Consider the following 21425-nt stretch of genomic DNA (forward strand, 5'->3'; position numbering starts at 1 on the left):
TAATAGTTTGTGGTGACCAAAATACTTTTGACCACTCGTTTTTTTTTGTTTTTTTTTTTTCTTGTTTTTGTTTTTTTGTGTTAAAAATAGACAAGTCTTGAAAATTTAGAAATAAATTTTCTTTTGACACCGACTGTTGAGTAAATCAATCTTTTTACTGTTTTTATCCATTAAAAGTATAATTGTATGTTTTCTTTTGTGGGAGCTAACAATATAAAAATACCATACCTAGAAAAAAAGCGTTTCTATTTGAGTTTGGATAGAAAACTGTTTGTAGTAGTAGCAGCAGCAGCAATATCATGACTATAAACAACAGACGGTTTTTTTGTTGATTTTTATTCCAGAACAATTTTTTTTTTAATTGAAAATATGAATATAAAAATGTTCTTACATGTTTAGGTTGGGCTATTTTGTTATCAGAATATAATTAGTTTAATTAGAGCTATTCGATTATCAGGATATACGATAAAAGCAATTCCAACCAGTCTGGTGTTCACTTGTTTAATTTACAATTTCTCAAATATTTTTAAAATGTCTTCCCTTGACCATACAACTAACCCTAAGTCTGAGGGACAATCTTCCCCTGAAAAAAAAAGCTAAAACATAATTTTTTTCTATTTTGAACCATCAAACTCTTTCTATGTATGCCATGAGGTATGAGAGGAAAATCCCCTACAAAAAACTTAACTTCACTAACTTTGAGTGGTGAGCTCCCTCAATAAAACCCCTCTCTTAAAACCATACATAATCCTCTAAACAGACAAACAAAGCAGAAACACTCCCCACAAAAATGTTCAGGATTTATCTCCCATAGAAAAAAACTAAAAAGAGATTAATTGCCCTAAAACATTAGAATGACCTAGAAATGGGAGATTATTTTATATTAAATTTATATACGAAACTGATCCCTCATTCTAAATTCTAAAAATGCCTTTTGCTTTTATCTCTTCCAAGTTTTTCATGCAGTTGCCAGAAAAAAAAAGTAAAATCTCCATGTTAAAAAACGACCCTGGTGTCTAACTCTGTCCCGTAGGGAGACATTGTAAATAGGTACAATAATATAAAAGAAATTACTTGGAAAACATTAATCTCTAGAGATTTTCAGTGGCATATTTTGATTGCTTGCATAAAATTACATTTATATAACACATTTTATTGGTTAAGCTCATGTTTTAACAAAGATATAACATTTTTAGTGAAAAAGTAGTGTAAAAAATATGACAAAACACATAGGGTCTTAAAGAAAATAAACATTCAACCATTTGAGGCACAAAAATAGTCAACTATTTTTAGTCAGATTTGAACAATTTAAAAAGATTCTTTTTTGGATCATCAATGCCATATATGCCATTATTGAGATATTTTAAGTAGTGTCAATTTTTCCATGTGCATTGCCACAATAAATGTAAATGAATGAGCAAATATGTTTGTATTTTGTTGTATGCTTGTTTCTGTTTTTTTGCGACCAATGATGGCTATACTGACTCTTTCGGTGTTAAGTTTTTGTACGCGTATACAATCTAATCCATTATCATCCACAAGTAGAATAGATGAGAACACTGATAGAGGATGCAGACTTGATCACACTACTAGTTCTGTTGTTGATCATCTTGGTCTTCTGTGTGTTCATGTAAACTCTGTGCTTAACAGAGCTTCAGCCGTGTGGAGATTTGAGTGGCAGCTGATTACGATTCAGACTATTTTTTAACATAGATTTTCCAGCTGCATTTTCCCTCCCTATGTATTTTTTATCTGGAAAATAAATTAATAAACTTGTTAGGGTTCCTTGCTAATATATACTACCTCCAGTTGCATATTTTTTTGTTGGCTGATAGAATGATGTAATCATGAATGACCCCACCACCACACACACACACGCACGCAAAAAAAAGTAGTAGGAGTTAATGCCTAGGAGCATATCTTGACAACAAAATAGATAGTACACTACTCCTCACAAAAATAGCAAAGGTAATCCTGAGAGGATGATATCGTGAGGAACGAACATATACTATACTATGCCCACCCCTCCAAAAGAGGAAGTAGTCTGTGAAAGACATGTATTATGAGGAATGAAAATATACTACACAAAATTAAATAAGCATAAACCGTTTATAATGTTACTATAGTTAGAATAAATGAAAAAAACTTTCATATTTATTCATTTAAATAACATTAAAAAAACTGGGGACTTTTTATCAGAAACCTGAGGGAACAAAGCATACATAGTGTCATGTAATGCTGTTCCAATCAAACTCTAGTCTTTCGTTACTGAATCAGTAAATTGTGGCATTTAGGATTGCGGTACTAGCAAATACGTTTTCAAATCGGATTTGTTATTATGAAGAAGATAAAATGTAGGCACAAAAATGTGTCTATGGTTGGAAATGGCATAATGTCTCTTTCTTTACAGTAAGCTTCAATCCCAGCTTTAATTGGTAATAATCAACATGGATATTATAGATAAAGATATAATAGTTATCATTCAAAGAGAAAGAATCGGTATGAAATTGAATTTTAATAACAATACAAGGCAGATAAGAACATGCAACACAATCTGGACATTATGCCCTTCCACCAAATATCAACTGGTTCTTGAATCATTCCAGAAAAATGTGTTTATCAGATTAGCATTATCATGTAATCCTTTGAATGCTGAATGTTGAATGAATGTTGTTTAAATTGCATCATCAGTTTTCTCATTCTCCACAAAGAAATCTTTTGAAGCTAATCTTCTGCACATGATGATTTAGAGTTACAAGCTGGAAATAATTACAGAACTGCCAAATTTGCTAAATATAATGCAAATGTCCACAACGGCTAATATTTGTGAATGTAGCAGTGGGTTTGAAGTGATGTGTTCCATTTAATAATAATTGATCAAGTTATAAGATTATGTTGCTTGTAAAATAGGGAATAATAGAAAAAGTCTTCAACACTTTGGGTTCCTGGAAAAATTCTGTGATAATGGAGTTCTCAAATGAGGCATTTAAGGTACTTTGTGAAAAAAGAATTATCACTGTGCAGACAATTGCAGCAGAGATGCACAATGGTTGAATGGATTATATAAAAGATAAAACAAATTCTTGGAAGAATAGTGACTGAAACAATGGCAGAAACCGATTGTAATCTTTGCATTATTATTGCATGCTGTATCACTGCTAAAAATACTCTTCATAATATACATTGTTTTCTCCTTATTCCAACTGATATTTAGAAAGGATAACAGAATTTCTGGAATTTTGATGGATATTCTACCATTTGCTTTTGATGGTGACATTTCATTTCGAATCATTCAAGACAATCTTAACACAGTAGCAAACCAGCTTTTATTTTGAGTTAATCTGTAGAGAAAACTTGTGCACTTTGGTAAAATGTCAGTAGTGATACAAAATCTTCAAAACATTGGCCCATAAAACATGAAGGTGACAAGTTTTTGTTTAACATGGTAGTGTACATTTATGTAGATTAATTTTATGTGTACATTTATTTACACATAAAATTACACATTTATACATAAATTTACACATTAAATGTACATTTTATGTTTACATTTATGTAGATTAATTCTAGAAAAACTAATCCAACCGAATTTTAATCAAATTTTAAAAGCTCTCAACTACATAGATCCAAGATATAGCAGGCATGATAAAAATGTTAATGAAAAAGAAAATGACAATCTTGAGTTAAAATCTCAAGAATTAAAATGGCACATCAGTTTGGTTTTCCAGAAAATTCACTGTATCACAAGGAAGGGTAAAACCTCCAAAACACAAAAGTGATTGTACCTCTAATAAGAACAGTATCCTAAAAACAAGAAAATATGCTGATTCAATTTAAAGTGCTCAAAAAAGATGATTTAAAAATTGCATAATTGATTATTAAATCCAGTAAATATTTCAGTAAATATGCAACTGAGTAGAATACTGAAAATAAAGAAAAAGTTATTAATTTGGACAGATGTTGATGATTGGGAAGAGTTTAAGGATATTAACTTGAATTCAGAATTCTCCTAATCAAATGACAGATATTGGGACTGGGGAAGTCATGGAAAGTATCAAACAGCCATTTCTGGATTCTCTCAAACATGTGGCACAGAGCTAACTCCTGTTATCGTATATATGACCTTCTCACAATCACTTCTAGTCAACGTTTGACATTTGGATTAAGTTTTGAATCCTTTTTCAAAAAATGTGGGCTGGCATGACATGGTTTTCACAAAAAAACATGCTTAAACATTATCACTGTTTAAGGGAACTTGGTCTTAATGATTTGTAGGACTTCATGTGGACTGTAGACTAGATGCATCTTCTGCACATTGCGCAATTAGTCCAGAGAAGAATCTGAGCATCTCCTACTTAACTGGATGTTTAACCTTGTTGAGAAGTTTCTTGGCTTTCATAATGTAGTTCTCTTGGGCCTTAGGGTGAGTAGTTGGCCATTGTGATTTCCATGAGGAATTTGACTAATATTACACAGCAGCAACTATCCCTTGTGCTTTACCACTATTAAATACTTCAGCTTTATCCCAAACATCCTGTATTTAATAAAAGTAAATCTTAAAATGTTTGATATTGAATCTGCACATATAATGATGAAAATACTATTCAAAGTTGAGCATTAATGAACAAAGTTTCTTGCCGACATGCTTGGATGTATCGCAAATAAGCGCAGACTTAATTTTCTGTTGTAAACATATCATCTCACTCTATTTATACATCACTAATATAAGTCAGGTAATTTCTTAATTCTAATATTGTTTCATTCTGTGTAAACTAGGATATAAAGAAACAAATTTATTTTACTTTATATTTCATTTAGGTGCCAGTGAAGCCCGGTGTTACCCTGAAGGGAAGTCTTGCTAAAGCTATGAAGCTACGTGACTTTGAACCTGAAAAGTGCCTGGTGTTTCAACAAAAGCCTCTTCCTAGGTTTGTTTGATTTTTCTTTTTTTTTTTTCTTTTAATTTTTCTCCTTTGTTTTTTATATATACATTTCTTTTCTTTTTCATGCAGATAGCAGAGACAGACAATTGAAAAAAAATCCTAATTCTTTATTTTTCTGTTTATAATTGAAGGTAGAAAAAATTCTGGGAGGAGAGGGGTAAATGTTGTGTCTAATGGAAAATAAGTTTTTTTGTTTTTTTTTAGAGCATGTGACATGACAACATATTTTTGTTAAATATAGTGAAAATAATTTGGTTTTTGTTTTTAAAGGACACCACATGCATTAATTGGCAAGTTGACCGTGGTTTGCCATGATAAAAAAACACAGGGAAATTTTTTTAGAGCCTTTTTTATTTTTTTTGTACACTTTGTATAATGAGTTAGTCAATGAAAAGCTGTTTGTGATTTACGGTGTTTGACAAAAATTTACCCTATGAACTTGTGTTCTGGCTTTTCGGTATTGGAAGAGCCCAAAGAAACTTTAATTTCATTACAGTAACCATATTCCTCCAAGCAATTCTCTTACTTTTCATGATAAATTTTATAAGGAGACTGATAGTTCTACATGGCCACAACTACCATACCATAGTTGGTCTTTCAAAATTTTCCTTCATCACTTTTTTATTTTCTTATTTTATTTATTTTTTTCAAACATTCGTCAGATTTTTATTCCATACTTAAAACTCACATTATCTTCGCCAATACAATCCAGTTTTTATGAAATAATTTGTTTATATTGTTATTTTTATTTTATTTCTATATTTTTAAACTGATTTTTGCCTTTCTTCACAGGAAGTTGATTCCCTGGGATATTGATCTCTCTATGCTCCTTGCTGAGGAGCTTTCAGTCGAGTTCATTAGCCAGCACCTTCCCACTGACACGCCCATTTACCACAACTATGTAAGTATGTTAACGTTATCCTTTACTTTTGAAAAGAGTTGGTCTGTTAAATTTGTTCTTACACAAATAAAAGGATCATGTATAAGAAAAAGGTGACTTCAAGACTTTATTATTTTGACTTTTTGTGAGTTAATGGGTGGAGAGGAGAGCTAAGAAATACTGATAACAAAAGCTCTGGTCTAACAAGATCATGTGATAGTAGTAGTGGTAAAAGTTTATGTGTCATGTAAGTTAAAAGCACAGATTATTAGTGAAAGAGGAATAAAATAACAGAATTAAATTTATTTTCCTTTTTATTAGATGTAAATATTTTTTGGTGCTTGTGACAATCGATTTTTTTTAAATATGTTGTTTTAAGTAAAAACAACAGTACTTATTTTATTGTCATGCTGAACGAAAATTCATCAAGTAGAACAACTGCTATTTTTAATTTAAAAAAAAGTCTATCGCTATAAGGTTAAAATGTTGGTTGCCATTAAAGTGACAAAAATGAAGAAAAGTATTCGCTTGTATTTGCAATCTTCAAGGTGTTCGCATTTAGGGAAAATGCAATTTCCTCCAATTTTCCATAAAAATTACTTTTTATAAATAATTTTCTATTCAATGAATTTTCGTAATTTTTTTATATATATTACTATTTTTGACATTGCAATTAAACTGTTTTTCGCTTAAAACAACATCTTTAAAAAAATCAATCTGTCGACTCTATCTTAACAAGCACCTATTTTTTCTTTTTTTCATTGTGTTTATAGTGAGAATTTAGAAAGAATGAAAACCCAGTAAAAGGGTAACACAATAATAGAATCGCGATTGACACATTTTTCAACCTGTTAAACTGTAAAGATTCATGTTGTTCATTGCTGTGCAGTTTCAACATGTGGGTGCATTATTTTAAAGCTGTAAAGTTGCATAGTCAATATAGGTTGCATGTTTGTCTAACGATTGCAATGGCGCTATATCTATCTGAGAGAATGTGTCTCTTGTATTGTTCATTTCTAATTGTCCAGAACTTTGGGTTTGCAATCTGTTCCTTTTATCAAAGGAACAGATTGCTAACTCTAGTTTTGTTTTTATAAATCACACAGGAAACATTTTGATTGGTTAATGAACATTAAGTTTCTTTTTAATTTTGATTTGGTCATGTGACTTGGTTTTGTGGATGTAGTTGTAAACCATGGTGTTATGTAATTTCCCTTTCCAATTTTATCATAGGATAAATGTAAGGAGAAAAGAAAAAGAAAGGATTTACGTGCCAGTAACATATTTTTTCCTTATTTTTGCTTTTAAGACTTAAAAGAGAAATTTAAAACAAGTTTCTACATGAAAAAAAGCTAATAGATTTCTGAGAAAAATATTGGTTAATCTTTTTAAGAAACTAGCAAACCAGATGGAATTGCTGAAGTGAAAATAGGGAGAAAGACAAAAATGTCTATGTAGAAATTTGAAGGAGGGTAATACAAGTTTGAAGCAATAAGATTTTAATTCATTGAAGACATTTGTTTTTTTTTTTTCTTTTAGATGCAATCTACCTTTTAAATTGATACAACTTTGGCTCTAAAAAACAAAAAGGTCAAGACTTTGGCTGCTTCATGAAGCTTACTCCAAGCAAAATTTGTGCAGAATTCGGTTTTTCTTTTTTTTTTTTTTAGGGGAGCGGGGTCGTTTGTCTGGCTGTGTCATCATTAGTTACAATTAACGCATGCAAAAGATTATAAATTAATGTTTCTTAGGTTTTTATTACACCTTTAAACATTGTCTAGGTATGAATAGAGGACAAGTTAATTTATATTGCCATGTCTGTAAAATAGGTTTACCCTCATTCATTTGTAACCAGGAAGTGGAGAAAACTTGTTTGACTCGCATGTTTTATGTTTCCATCCTCTGCTTGCGTTATTCTCATGAATGTCAGATTTAACCTTTGAACCAATTACTTCCCATCTTAGATCATTCCTAGACCACTTAATTTATAACTCAACAATGTTCAACAAAAATTTAACACAGTTCAAAATAATTCAAACCAAATATTGGTACAACATATATGAAGGCCAATATACTGGTACAACATATATAAAGGCCAATATATTTTTTCAATTGTAAATAGACATGCCATTCATCAGTTGGAATTATTATTGTCTCATAATATTTTTATTTGCCCATCCTTTCTCTTTCACTTCTATATCTTTCTAGAACTTGCATTTAGCAATTCAGAATATGCAGAGGTTTTTTGACAAGGATTTGTTTCACAGTTTTGGTGACCATCATGTTAGTTGAAGAACTCAAAGCCCAAATTTTTTCTTTACATAAGACTAACTAGTCAGTTTTGTGTAAATAGCAATACACACAGATGATTAAAGGCTTTGGATAATCACAGATTTCAAGGGGGTTCTGCTAAAACAGTCATATTTTAAAAACCAAAGCATCTTAAGTCCTCAAAATACCACCGTTTTGTTTGAAAATGAATATATTTTCAAATGAATTAATAAATAATTATGTACATTATATATTTTAAGAGTTTTAAGCAAATAAACCAATAAAAATGTGAACATCATAAAACTGTTTTCAGTAAGGCTTTGTAAAGAGCCCTGCATCCCTGATTTTTAAATGCTTGTATCATGTTTGTATTAAGTATTTTGTCATAAAATTTAGAAACTAACTAGAAGATATGTTACTTTTAAGAGTTTGGGGTTTCCAAAATACTTTTGACCACTCGTTTTTATATTGTGTTAAAAAAAAGATTTTAACATGACGAGTATTAAAAATTTTGAAAAAAATTTCTTTGAACACCCACTAGTAAATAAAACAATCTTTTTACTGTTTTTATCCATTGAAAGCATGATTGTATATTGTTTTCTCTTGTGGTAGTTAGCAATTTAAAATGATACCCAGAAAAAAAAATCGTTTCTATTGACTTTCGATGGAAAGCTATTTTGCAGTATTAGTCAGTAGCAGTATCACGGCTGTAAACAGACGTTTTTTTTTTGTTTGTTTTTTTTTTTGTTGATTTTTATTCCAGAATGATTTAAAAAAAAAAAATAATTGAAAATATGAATACAAAAAATGTTTTTACATGTTAGAGCTATTTTATCAGAATATAATTAGTTTAAATCAAAACTATTCGATTATCAGAATATATAATTATTAACTTGTAATTTCTCAATATTTCTGGTCAAATTTTTAAAAATATTTATATGATTGAAAAGATGACAAAATAAGCTTTCTAAATATAAAACTTGTGTGCACTGTTATCCATTGAATTAGTTCTTGACAGTGACTTAATCAGTGTTTTGCTTTGAACAACTAAAAATGTGAAATGATATTTTTGGTTCACATGTACGAAAAGTACCCTCCACTCCATATTTTTTTATTTTCATCTTTCTTACAATTTTTTCAGCAGATTATTATGGAATAGACAATAATCTACCAGATTATAAAAAAAATGCAAAAAAAATATATATTTGTAGGAGTGCTCAGTTTTTAGTGAAATTAAAAAATAAAACGCGTTTTAAACTGGAAAGTTTAAAAACAAAATGTGTCACTTGGTAGAAAAAAGGACATGAAATGCAATTGAAAATGAAATTCATTCAAAATTTGTGAACAATTTTTCAGCTTTAACAATTTTTTTTATATATATATTTAAATAGGTGGGCAAAAAATACTTGATACTTTTCCAAAATTTCCTGTTAGTGATGTCACTTCTTTTAAATAAACTTTATTTTTGTCTATTTGTCTTAATTCTTATAAAGTTTCACACCCACATTTAACTAAGTTTGCATATTTAAAAGTAATTTGATGTTCAAAATTTAAGCCATAACATTTGATGTTCAAAATTTAAGCCATAACATTTTAAAAAGTCAATAATTATGAACCACTAATTGTAAATATGAGTGTCAAACGCCCTCTTAAAAAAAATTCCTTTAATCCTACCTCTAAGCCCTCTCCTACAATTATCTTTAGCCTTAACAATAATGCTAAATCTGAGTGGCAAGCTCCTCACCAAGCAAAATTCCTCTACGCTACATATAATTAGAAAAAAAAAAAAAAAAAAAAGAAGTCCTTCCTTAAAGAAAAGTGCATGATTTGTCTCCCATAAAAAAATTGAGTAACTGTCCTAAAACATTAGGATGGCCTCAACATCGTGAATTACTTTATGTTAAATTTATGTGAACCTAATTCCCATTCTAAATTCTAAATTTGTTTTTGTTCTGTTTCTGTCAAGTCATCAGGATGTTCACACATAATTTCCCTTAGCTCTAGCCCAAGTGGCAAGCCTCCCCACCTTACACAATTACACAAAAACCCTCTTAAAACTACACATAATCGTCCTTAAAAAAAAAAAAAAAAAAAAAAAAAAACAGGATTTATCTTCCATAGGAAAAATGGTTTACTGTCTTGAAATGCTAGAATTGCCCAAAATGAATCATTTTACATCAAATTCTGAAATAATTTTTGTTTATCTTTCACTAAAGTTTTTCACACATAATTGCCTAAAAAGGTAGAATAATATTTTAGAGAAAGAATCTGATGGAGGGGGGGGGGGATAATAGACAGTGTTAATCTACATTAATACCAAAGAAATATTGCAATATATTCATTTTTAAACAGTTCTAGATTTAGATTTCAGTTTCTTGTACATAAAATGCATTACAATTCAACTTTGAGTTCTCTAACTTCTTTTTTAATGGATACATAGCATTTTTAAGGAATTACTGCATATTTATGTGCATTTGTTGTAGATTATTTGGAAACTAATAAACTCTTGAAATTTTCAGTGGCATATTCTGATTCTTTGCACAAAAATATTTATATGACAAATTTTATTGCTTATCTTGTGTTTTAACAAAGATATAGCATTTTTACTGAAAAAGTAGTGTAAAAAATGTGACAAAATACATATGCTCTGAAAGAGGGAAAAATATCCAAACGTGTGTAGCACAAAAATAGCCATAACTTTATTTTTAATTGGATTTAAAAAGATTCTTTCTTAACTCCTCAAGCTCTTTCTAAGTATGCCATTATGGAAATATTTTAAGCAATTTCAGTTTTTTCATATGTATTGCTAGTGTAAAGAAAAAAACTTGGCCTTGGAGTTCTTCAACATGATTTGGATCTTGTCTAAAATTCTCCCTATATCAAAAAATGAAAATTATGAAAAATTTGATTTACATATCTGTGATGAAAAATAAAATTTTTTTAAATTATGTGAATTAATCAAGTAGTTTTATTTTTATGAAGAAAATCATTTTTAAGTGATTAATAGGAATTTGTAAGCATTACAACATAAATCTTGCAAGTTTGAATTTTTTCTTTTCTAGTTTTTAAAAAAAAAATGACAAACAAGACGGCTGCTCTTAGATTACTCTATGAAACTTGATTTTTTAATTTAAATATAAAACTACTCGATCAATTTATATAATTTTTGGAATATGATCTTTTTGTTTCATCACGATTACGTTTATCATACAAATTTTTCTTTATTTCTGTTTTTTAATATCGGGAGAATTCTGGAGAAGAACTCCTGATTCTATTTCTTTGTTGAAATTGGTTCAACCTTGCTAATCTAAATACATATCTTTATTTTTCAGGTGAGAAAGACATTCTTTACAATCGTTTTCTGTGATTTGTGCAGAAAGCTGTTATTCCACGGTTATCGCTGTGCGACGTGTGGTTTGCGTGTCCATCAGCGATGTATACATCGGATAATCCACTATTGTCTTGCTGGAGATGATGATTATAACAGCGCATATACAATATTCAAGCAGTAAGCACAAGAAATAAAGCTCTTCTCTTTAATTGCAATAGTTTTTGCAGACTTTAAATAATCTAAAATTTAAAATAAATTATTAAGAAATCTCTTTCCTATATCGTAATTAATAGAAAAATATGTCTAATAATTAAATCTGAAGAAAAAAATATTGGCCAAAAATTAATGCAGGTGACTTGCAATCACAAACCCCATCGAATTCAACAGATTTGATAAGAATCTACATTAATTCAACAAAAATAGATTTGGGTAAATGATAATGGCAAAGAATTCATACAAATATTAATGAAATAATGACTTCCCAGTAAAGAAGTTTTGTGAAGAGACTTTGTACAAATATAACTAAGAAATTTCAAAACATCTGAAATATAGGGTGGAAAGATAAATTTGTCGCCCTAAAGAAAACAACACTACAGCTTTATTTTAAAACTTTTATTGAAAAAATCGATTTAAGTAACTTGATTATGTAATAGAGCTGATATCTGTTTAATGTAACCGCCTTCAGCCTCAATCATTTCCTCGATACAAGTCCAGAACTGGGAGCATGCCTTTTCCACAAGCGCTGGCGAGAGCTCTGCGAATACTTGGTAGATGGCAGCAATTGAGCTAGCTTTGGTATTGTGGGAGGTCATGTTGGTGATGTTTTTGATGTATGACCAAAGAACGTAGTCCTGCCTGTTCAGGAGAGGATGGGGGCCAGTGAGAAGAGTACAAAGTCATAGCACTCCTTCTGAAACCAAGCCTGGGTCTCTTGTGGGCTGTATCACTTTCAGACATGATAGACAGCTCCTATTGCTCTTGGGATTTGTACATAACTGGTCAACTAGTAGATGGTCTGCAGCAAAAACAGAAAACCGGTTTTTATCAAATGGAAATGGAATCATGTCATCTTTCCTAGGGCGAAAATTTTATTATTCCACCCTGTAGAATGTTTACATTAAAAGTGAAGGACAATTCTAAAATTTCTGAAGCCATTTTGTGGATTAATGTTGGTCTAATTGTTCATCTGCATACACTGACAATTGTTTTAAATTTGTTGACACTGCTTATCTTATCCATATCTCTAAGATTTTTTTCTTTGATTTTAAAGAGATTGGAAAGTTTACCTTTGATTTACTTTTGGCAGGCTTGTGACTCTTGTTTTCCCATATTTTGTCCATTCCACAACCAGTGTTTCTGATAAGTAGGGAATAATTATTATTTTCTGTGTTAGAATCTGTCCATTTGAAGTTGTTTAGTTTTTCACCTTGAAATAGTTTTATTTTATTTATTTATTTTTTTTTTTTTTTACTTCTTGCATCAAGTGGCTTCATGCCTTGTCTAGAACAATTTTCATAAAAAAACATTCCATTGTTTATTATGTAATAATTTTTTAAATTTCTTTTTTATCACATTTTTTTTTTATTCATAATGTTTTATCAATAGTGTCTCCTCACAAATTAGCCTAAAACCTTGGGGGGTTTTCTCTATTTTATTGATTGAACATATTCTTTTTGGAAGGTCCATGAAAGAAATTTCTCAAAAGCTTCTTTTTTTTTTTACCCAAATTGAGATTGTTTAATGTTATTTAGTTCTTAATTTTATATCCATTATTCAAGCAAATACATGTACTATCCAGGCAAAAAGATTTTTTCTTTCCTGTTGGAAACATTTTTTTCCAATTTGTTGCATTATTTGTATTTACTTTTTCTCAGAACTTTAAAAATTGGAGAATATTATTTAGGATGTTTTTATTTTATTTTATTTTGTTTTTGCAATTAAATCTCTAACAAACTGATTGTAGAATTAAAAAAATGGAGACAGCTCTTTTCTATACCAAGTCTCATTTTCTGTCTTTATTTTTCCAGACCGTTTCCAGAAATTTCTCAGACACTACCTGCATTTCCTAATCAGTTTCCGCCTTATCAACGTCCTACTCGTAAACATGCACCTCCCATCTGTCAGAGAGAACGTTCTACGTCAGCTCCAAATGTCTGCTGTAATCTAGTCAATGTAAGTAAAAAAACATATTTTAGAAAATTAAGTTTAAAAAGAATTTGATTTTTTGTTATAATTTCAACACTATGAAGAAAAAAAATTTCTCGTATTGTTACGGGGGCTTACCCATTCACTCCTAGTGTACTCCAAAAAAGTCTGTTTATTGCTTCAGAAATTGAGATCCACAGAACACAATAAATTTGTGGATTAGATTTTACTGCAAAAAAAATGTATGACCTTAATATTTTCTGAAACCGTAAAACTCTTCACAGAACTATTCAGCCTGAAAATGTTATTTCATAAAATGTCTGAATTTATTTAACCAAGAAAGATGATGAGAACTATTTAACATTCGCATCAATAGTCAACAAATACTGCAACAATTTTAAACTAGCTAAACTGAATGGTGACCATTTCAAAGGTCTGATATTTGTACAAGAATTGTACAAAAGACTTTGAAATTTAATGCAGAGTTTTAATTAAATTAGAAATTGAATCAAACCTGACATTACAAAAGTTGTCAGATGACTGCCAATGGGCGATTAATGTTTAAAAGGATTTAAAAAGATTGAAGGAAGATGCATGAAAAGTCAAGACCCTATTCTCCAGAGAAAATAAAAAGAAAAGATATTATTTCTCCCGCACAAACTGAAAATCAAAGTAAGTCATGTTACCAAGTTTATGTTATTAGTGTGAAGCTTTGCATTGGGGTAAAGACTGTCCATACTGCACAAAACATGCCTGAATTATGACAGAATTCGACATAAAAGCTCCATTTTGAAGAGTAAAGGACAAAATAAAAAGTTGGATATAACACACTAGAACAAACAAAAAGAAAAAAATATATGTGAATATGTGCTGGTGAAAATATTTAATATAAACTTGAAGTTGCAGTTAGATTCAGGATCAGACTTATGAATCATTAATTTGTATACATGGAAAAGATTAAATAAACCTATCATGCTAAAGTCGAAATAGCCAGAACGGTGACTGGATCGAAAATACATTTGGAAGGTAAATTATTAATGTCACATTTAATGGCACAACAAAGAAATTAAGAGTGTCTGTTAAGAAATACAGGAAATCTTTTTTGAGATAGATTGGATGCAACAATTCAATTTGTGGGATTTGCCTAGAAATACTTCTTATCAAGAAATGGAAACTCCAACAACAGAGAAGGAAAATCTTAAGTCAGAATTAAAAGAAAGTTTTCCTGAAGTTTTCTCAGACGGTCTGGAAAAATGCATAAAATGTAAGTCAGATTCAAATTCAAAGAGAATATGCAACTAGTTTTCAAGAAAAAAAGAAATGTACTGTTGGCTTCGTTGAAGAAAATATTTTACAAAACTTATCAAAACAACTCACTTTTCTGAGAACTAGGCACAATAGACAAAAGAATCGGTAATATGGTGTACATCATTCAGGGTCATGAATTCGCGCAAAAAAGGCGTCTTAATCAGATAAGAAAGTATCTGTTGGATAATCCAAACTATGAACCTCATGAAGCAGAGGCCATAAAGATGATATGGCACTTTTGACATCAAACCACCCCAAGCAATTTCAGAACGCTGCCCATCGAGAAAGAAAAAGGAAATTCATTGATCCTTTAACGGTTGATCTAAAAAGGAAAAGTACCTTTGCAGAGTAATGGTTTAGGAGGGAAGGGAGTGTTATGGGGAGTTACCTATTTACTTGGTATCATTATACTCTTCTAATCATCATGCCCCTCCCACCAGTTTAATACTAATGGGGAATTATCGCAACCCAACACAAGAGTATAGACTGTCTAACAGTCGAAAAATGCTAGCAACCTTTTTTCTATTCACTTTCTTGTACAATATATTATTTTCTATCTAAACCCGTTATTCGAGTCTTTATGGCCCCTTTCTTAGGGCCACAATAATTATTTTGGTTATTTTTATCATGGTTATCATCAATAAGTATCAATGTATTTCTAAACATTATCAACTAGTCGAAAGTGTATGATGTTGCAAATGATGAAGCAAGTATAGCATCTCTGAAGCTGAAAATTGTTATGAATCGCATACAAGTACTTTTTGTTGAAATTTTACTTTGACATCATAGCATTATTGGGTTCTGTCATATTCTTTGGGTTGCAGAGGCATTATTTTGATATTGCATTCTTTATGAACCTTTGAATATGGTCAGAATGGTTATAAAGTTTAGAAGTTTTTTTACTAGCTGTATTCTTAACTTCCTCTGTAATAATAATATAAATGTTAATATAGGGGACTATGGTTGGGAGTAGAAGTACACAGGATTTCTTAGTTTGGGGCAATGCTGGGTGGTACTGCTAGTTTGAACTATACTTCATGTTTTTTTTTTTTTTTTCATTTTCTTGTTTAGAGTTCCGATCAAGTTGGGGAGAGACGAAACCTGGACTATCCTGGAGACCATTCAAGTATGTACTCTCTTGTCAATATATAATTTATTTTTGCACATCTGTACATTTTTTTTTTTTCTTTTAGCTCATTTGCTCTGCTGGTTTTGTTTTTCAAGTTTACAGAAATTACATATCTTCAATAATTCAGATATTTTTGATCTATAAAATTTTTTCTTTATAAATTCCTCTGAATGTAAGTTAAACTTAGATGGCTGTTTGTCTTAGATTCTGTTAACATATAAGAAGGACTTGGTGTATTTGTATCCCATGATCATTATTAATTGAATTCTTATCAAGTCATAATGTAGACAGAGGAGGAAAGTACCTTTTCTTTCTTCCCATTTACTTATTTTGAATTTCATTCAAATGAAATCTCTCTCAATCCCCCCCCAAATATTTTAAACCATTCCATATTTAATCAGCAGTTTCTGTACCTCATTCTCATATACACAAGTTTAATCAAAACTAAGTAGAATGTTTACAATCATGACAAAATCAAAATGGATCCATTCCTTAGCTGCATTTATTCAATCTGCATGTTTATCCATAGAAATGGCACTTCAACATTAAACATGACAAACTGATGGACAGAGCATATAGAGATTGGACACGTAAAAGTTTTCTTTCTCCGTTTTCCTGGTGAGATATCTCTGTCTACCACCAGGTGAATGCCCTCATAGAAATCTTAAGACTTAAGCTCTCTTATTTTCTTTTCATCAAGTTTAATTTGCTACCATTGACACAAAAATATCCTAAAGAAACTGATATATCTGAATGGAATTGTTTAAATAAAAAAATTAAGAGCTTAGGTATTTGAGTTAAATTATTTTTTATTTAAAAGTCTGATTTTCATGATCTACATCAAACATATTTATATCTACTTAACAAAAAAAAAAAAGCAAATAAATGCCTTCCCAATTATCTTGTATCAGAGATTAGGATAATTGTTTTTGCTTTTGCACCTAATATTATTTATGTATAGATTGTCACATTCTTTCTTATTCTGCAAAATCAAGACATTTATCTATGGAAAAAAAAAATCTGCCAAGGCTTTAGTGTTAAATATACTCCTCTAGGCTGACCTTAATGATCACACTGAGGTTGAGGTAAAAAGGATAGTGCATCCTGCTGACTGATCGAGATAGTACATGCTTGGCCAGAAGAATAGTATCAAGCTATTGACACAGATACCACTTGTATATCTACATAGAAATACATTCATTTGCTAAATAAACGATACACAACTGGAAACTGTAAATGATTTATGGCTACATTGAATGCTTGGACAACATCCTTAAATAGGAATGGTAGTTGAGGATGTGTGCATGTCAAAAAATGACATGTTAATTGGTTCGAATTTGGATTTGTCAGTAAAAAAGCAGTGGATTAAATAATTTGAAAGTTTTTAGTTAATTCTTATTTCACACTTCACTCCAGTGTCATTCTCTACTTATTCATTGCAACAAACAATAAATATCTTTTTATAAGTATTTGTATTTGTTTTTTTAAGTGTTGCAACAATCTTGTATGCTAATATATTTAAATATTTGTATGCTAATATATTTAAATATTTGTATGCTAATATATTTAAAGATATAAAAGTTTTCGTTTTAGTTTCAATTGTGCCTGCCATAATTGTCACTGGCGACAGGCTGTCTTGGATTATTGTTGCAATTAGAGACACAAATACATGTAAATTAGTTTTTGTATTTCTTTAACTTGGGATTCAATAGAGATTAAAGAAAATAAGCTTTTAGTAAATATTCAAATAACTCAGTATTCTTAAGTATGAATTAAAATTCTAGTTAGTATTAGCTATTTTATATACATATTTTGTAGTTTTATTTAAATGTAGTTATAATGAGAATGTCTCATTTCTAAATATTGGTGGGATTTACAAATTGAGTTGACATATTTAAAAATGTTTTCACTTAAATAATATGCAGTTTTTTTTAGTTAATTTATTTTTTAATAGCTCTCAGAAACCAATTGCACCTTTCTGAGACTAACATTTGATTTCTTTGAATTGCACAAATATCCAAGAGTTTATTAGTGGATCTTCCTTGCTTTTCAAACCTTGAGTTAAGCAGTGAAGAAGAAGTTTTGTTTCCCAAATGGACCACTTAAATATATTGTTTATTTATTTATTTATTTTTTTGTGACATTTGTTTGGTTTTGTCAGATTCCAAAACTAAAATTCATCTAGTCTGGTCTAGTATCCAGCTTAGTATCATAACTTGTGGCAGGATGACTAGGAGAAAATGATGCCCACGTTCTTCATATGAACCAATGAAATAGTTTTGTGAAATTGATCTTATTTGAATACTATGTTATCTTGAATATTTGGTCAGGGTCTACTTTTGATGCAAACTATTGTCAAGTCAGGGTATTATGATACACCCCTATACATGGAGACGGAAGGCACTTGATGGTGGTGTCTCCTAGGCATTCAAACTCTTCAAAATTGTATTATATGTCTACTAAATTGGGACATTCAAATTACAGTTTGAAGAGTTTACTGTTCTAATTGTCTGCATTTTTAGGATGAGGAATTTTCAATGTTATTTCTGATCATACCCATCTTCATTGTTATCACATTTTGGACTCCTGCCTTCTTCAGGTGCTGTGTGTCACATTTGGGAAACATTATTTTGAACTCAACTCTTTGTTAGAATTCAAATTTATATTCTAAGACTTGCAAACTTATAACTGTATACACCCAATGATCTATCACAGGGTTGAATGACTCTTCCTCGCTTCTACATAAGGCCAGAGAGTAAAACGTTGCAACATTGGGGAGGGGGGTATGATTAATCACCCTTAACAAGACTCAAAAGTTTGGTCTGCCCTATCATTTTACTTATTGGTAGTGAAAGAAAAAGATTTTTTTTATCAGATCTCTTGTACTAGATGAAGTGCCTGTCCTAGGTTGGATTCATAAGAATGACACACTTGGAATGATTCAATGATTTCAAGAGACTATACTCCAAAACACTTCAAAGCCATTAAAAAGATCTATATAGTAAAAAAAATTTTTTGTTTGTTTGTTTTTTTAAGGCAACTGAAGTTATTGACTTGGGACAAAATTTAATTTTTTAGAGTTAAGTTCTTATAGTGATGAAACAAATGTATGGATTTGAAGGTGAGTTTAAAATCAAGGCTGTCTATTTTGAGAAGGTTTAGATTATTCTGTTTGGATTTGAGCAATGTAAAAAAAAAAGAAAAAAGTCTCTTGAAAACTGTGACCAGCTCTCCCTCTCTCCTTCCGTATTCTTGTTGTTTTCGTTGTTGTCGCTGGCATTGTTTCTGTGTATTTCAGATGTTGCTGCATACAGGGGTGCCTACCACAGAAGTGGCATTGGCAGCCGACATACCCTACACTATAAAGATAAACGCCATGCTAGTGACAGTATCACGCCTTTCTGTAAACTCTCTCCGTTGTTCTCTTCCTGTGTGTCCAGAGGTATACACGATTACTGCATGCATTTTTTTTTCTTTCCTACTCCCTGGGTGATGTGGTTTGCTGTGCGCCCACCTCTCATCGCAGTTTCACCCCTAACCATTTCTTTTGTGTTTTTCTGCTAACCCTTTTGTTCTCGTGGAAGACAACTCTCGGACATCTGACAGTTGAATCGTCTCTTGGTTTTCTATGTGGAGTTAGTACATTTTGGAACCATGTATCTCACAAGCACTTCAGCTGAGAAAACAATTGGAAACCGAAATGGCACTACCTACCTCCGACTAGGAGGATTAAGAAGGCCCCCCTTGTCAAAATTGATGGTTTCAGAAATGCTCTAGAGGCCTTCTTAGTTTAATCTTTTGTTCTCTTACTTAAAATGTTGTCAGAAAAGATATTTTAATAGTAACAGCATATTTGTGAATCATTACTCAGCATCTACATTAATCTGACTCACTTAAATTCTGTCAAATTTCCACTTTTAAGGATCATTTATGTTAAATATAGATCCATTTAGAAATTTAGTATCCTAATGTGGTCCCTATGTCTTATATAGGAAGAGACAGGAGGTACTGATTGTATACTTTTATTTATCGTGTTCTTATATAAAAACATGATAGAAATAAGTTTACATATGTATAAAGATTATAGTTGCTGTCTGTCTGTATATTTGTTTGTTTATTTGTTCAAAAACTCTTTGAATTCTTAGACTCCCATAATCAAATATATTCTGAAATTGCCTAATCCAGACTACTTGGATAAGTATATTTCATGTTGATCAAAGGGGAAGAAGGAGGTTAATAATGTAGTAGGATCTGCATTCACACTTTTACTTCAGAAGAAGTAAATTACGACTTGAGTTGACTTAAAATTTGAAAATTATAAAACTAAAATAAATTAGAAAAAAATGGTAATATGGAGTTCAGAACTTAAGAGTCCAATCATTTCCAGGAAAACTTATGTACAGTAGAACCCCAGGATATGGTGGCCCTAGGATACGTTTTTTTTTTTTTTTTTTTTCTCCAGATTACGATGTGGAATACAATGTTTTTTCAGCCTCTGATTACGGTATTTGCCCCGCCTTACGGTGTTATTTATAATTTTATAATGTTATTTGATTATATATCTGTGTATTATATATTGTACTGTATTTTGTTATTAATTTTTAATGCCGTATCTCGGGGTTCTACTGTACATTAAGATGTTAAAAAAATTAATCAATTATTTCAGTATAAATGTCACTTTATTTATATCCCCTTTCACCCTATCAACATAGAATATATCCTCCGACTCCCACCCTAAAAATTGAATATTATAAAATGTAAAAAATAATAATGAAAAAGGTAAAAAGAATGGTGTTATAGGTTGAGCACAGTTCTTCATTCAATTCTGACCAAAGTCGGATTTTGATTTATATCAAAACGTTTTTTTTTTTTAAGTAAACACTAAAATTAATAAAATATAATTATCTACTCATACAGTGTTTATGTAAAAACAAAAACTTATTGAGAAAAAAATCCACACACATATATATTTATGACATATCAATATCTGTAAAGTTAATTTGTCAGATTTTCCCAAAATGAAATCAGCTTTTAAGCTGACAAACTTTTGATGCTTGTTTACAGTTAGACTAAAGTGGTAATTTTGTAAATATGTACTTTGAAGCAAAAATATTATCACTTACATAATTGTCATCTTGAAAATAACAATATATCCAAGAATTACAAAATTTGATCAAGTAGATACTTTTTGATATGTAAAATTAACCTTGACTACACCAGGTAGGTTCAGCAACTAAGTAAAAATAATGACATATTTAGCAGGAATGTTCACCATAATTTTTTACAGTATAATTACGGTATGAACTGACTTGTCTAAACCAACATTGTTTCCTATTTATGACAGATTTGAAGCAAAGCAATTAGAAGTTTTTCTATTTTTCAATACTTATTGATTTTCTAAAGGAAAATAGTCCAGTT

The 21425-nt window shown here is 30.4% G+C and overlaps 1 protein-coding gene across 13 annotated transcripts in view; it reads left to right on the forward strand.

Moving 5' to 3' along the window:
- Positions 1-21425, forward strand: part of LOC145295484 (serine/threonine-protein kinase B-raf-like) — a 235035-nt gene that overhangs the window by 158711 nt on the left and 54899 nt on the right. For 7 of the 13 annotated variants that reach the window (XM_080141478.1, XM_080141476.1, XM_080141475.1 and 4 more), the window contains exons 4-8: positions 4819-4928; positions 5736-5844; positions 11427-11602; positions 13453-13597; positions 15950-16004. In XM_080141478.1, coding sequence (XP_079997604.1) covers positions 4819-4928; positions 5736-5844; positions 11427-11602; positions 13453-13597; positions 15950-16004 — 595 coding nt within the window. Of the gene's footprint in view, positions 1-4818; positions 4929-5735; positions 5845-11426; positions 11603-13452; positions 13598-15949; positions 16005-19305; positions 19450-21425 lie in introns of all 13 variants that reach the window. The other 6 variants (XM_080141469.1, XM_080141470.1, XM_080141471.1 and 3 more) reach the window with 1 other exon arrangement.

The sequence above is a fragment of the Euprymna scolopes genome, chromosome 2, assembly GCF_053919585.1.
Source record: "Euprymna scolopes isolate OS-2025 chromosome 2, ASM5391958v1, whole genome shotgun sequence".
In the NCBI taxonomy this organism is placed as follows: Eukaryota; Metazoa; Mollusca; class Cephalopoda; order Sepiida; family Sepiolidae; genus Euprymna; species Euprymna scolopes.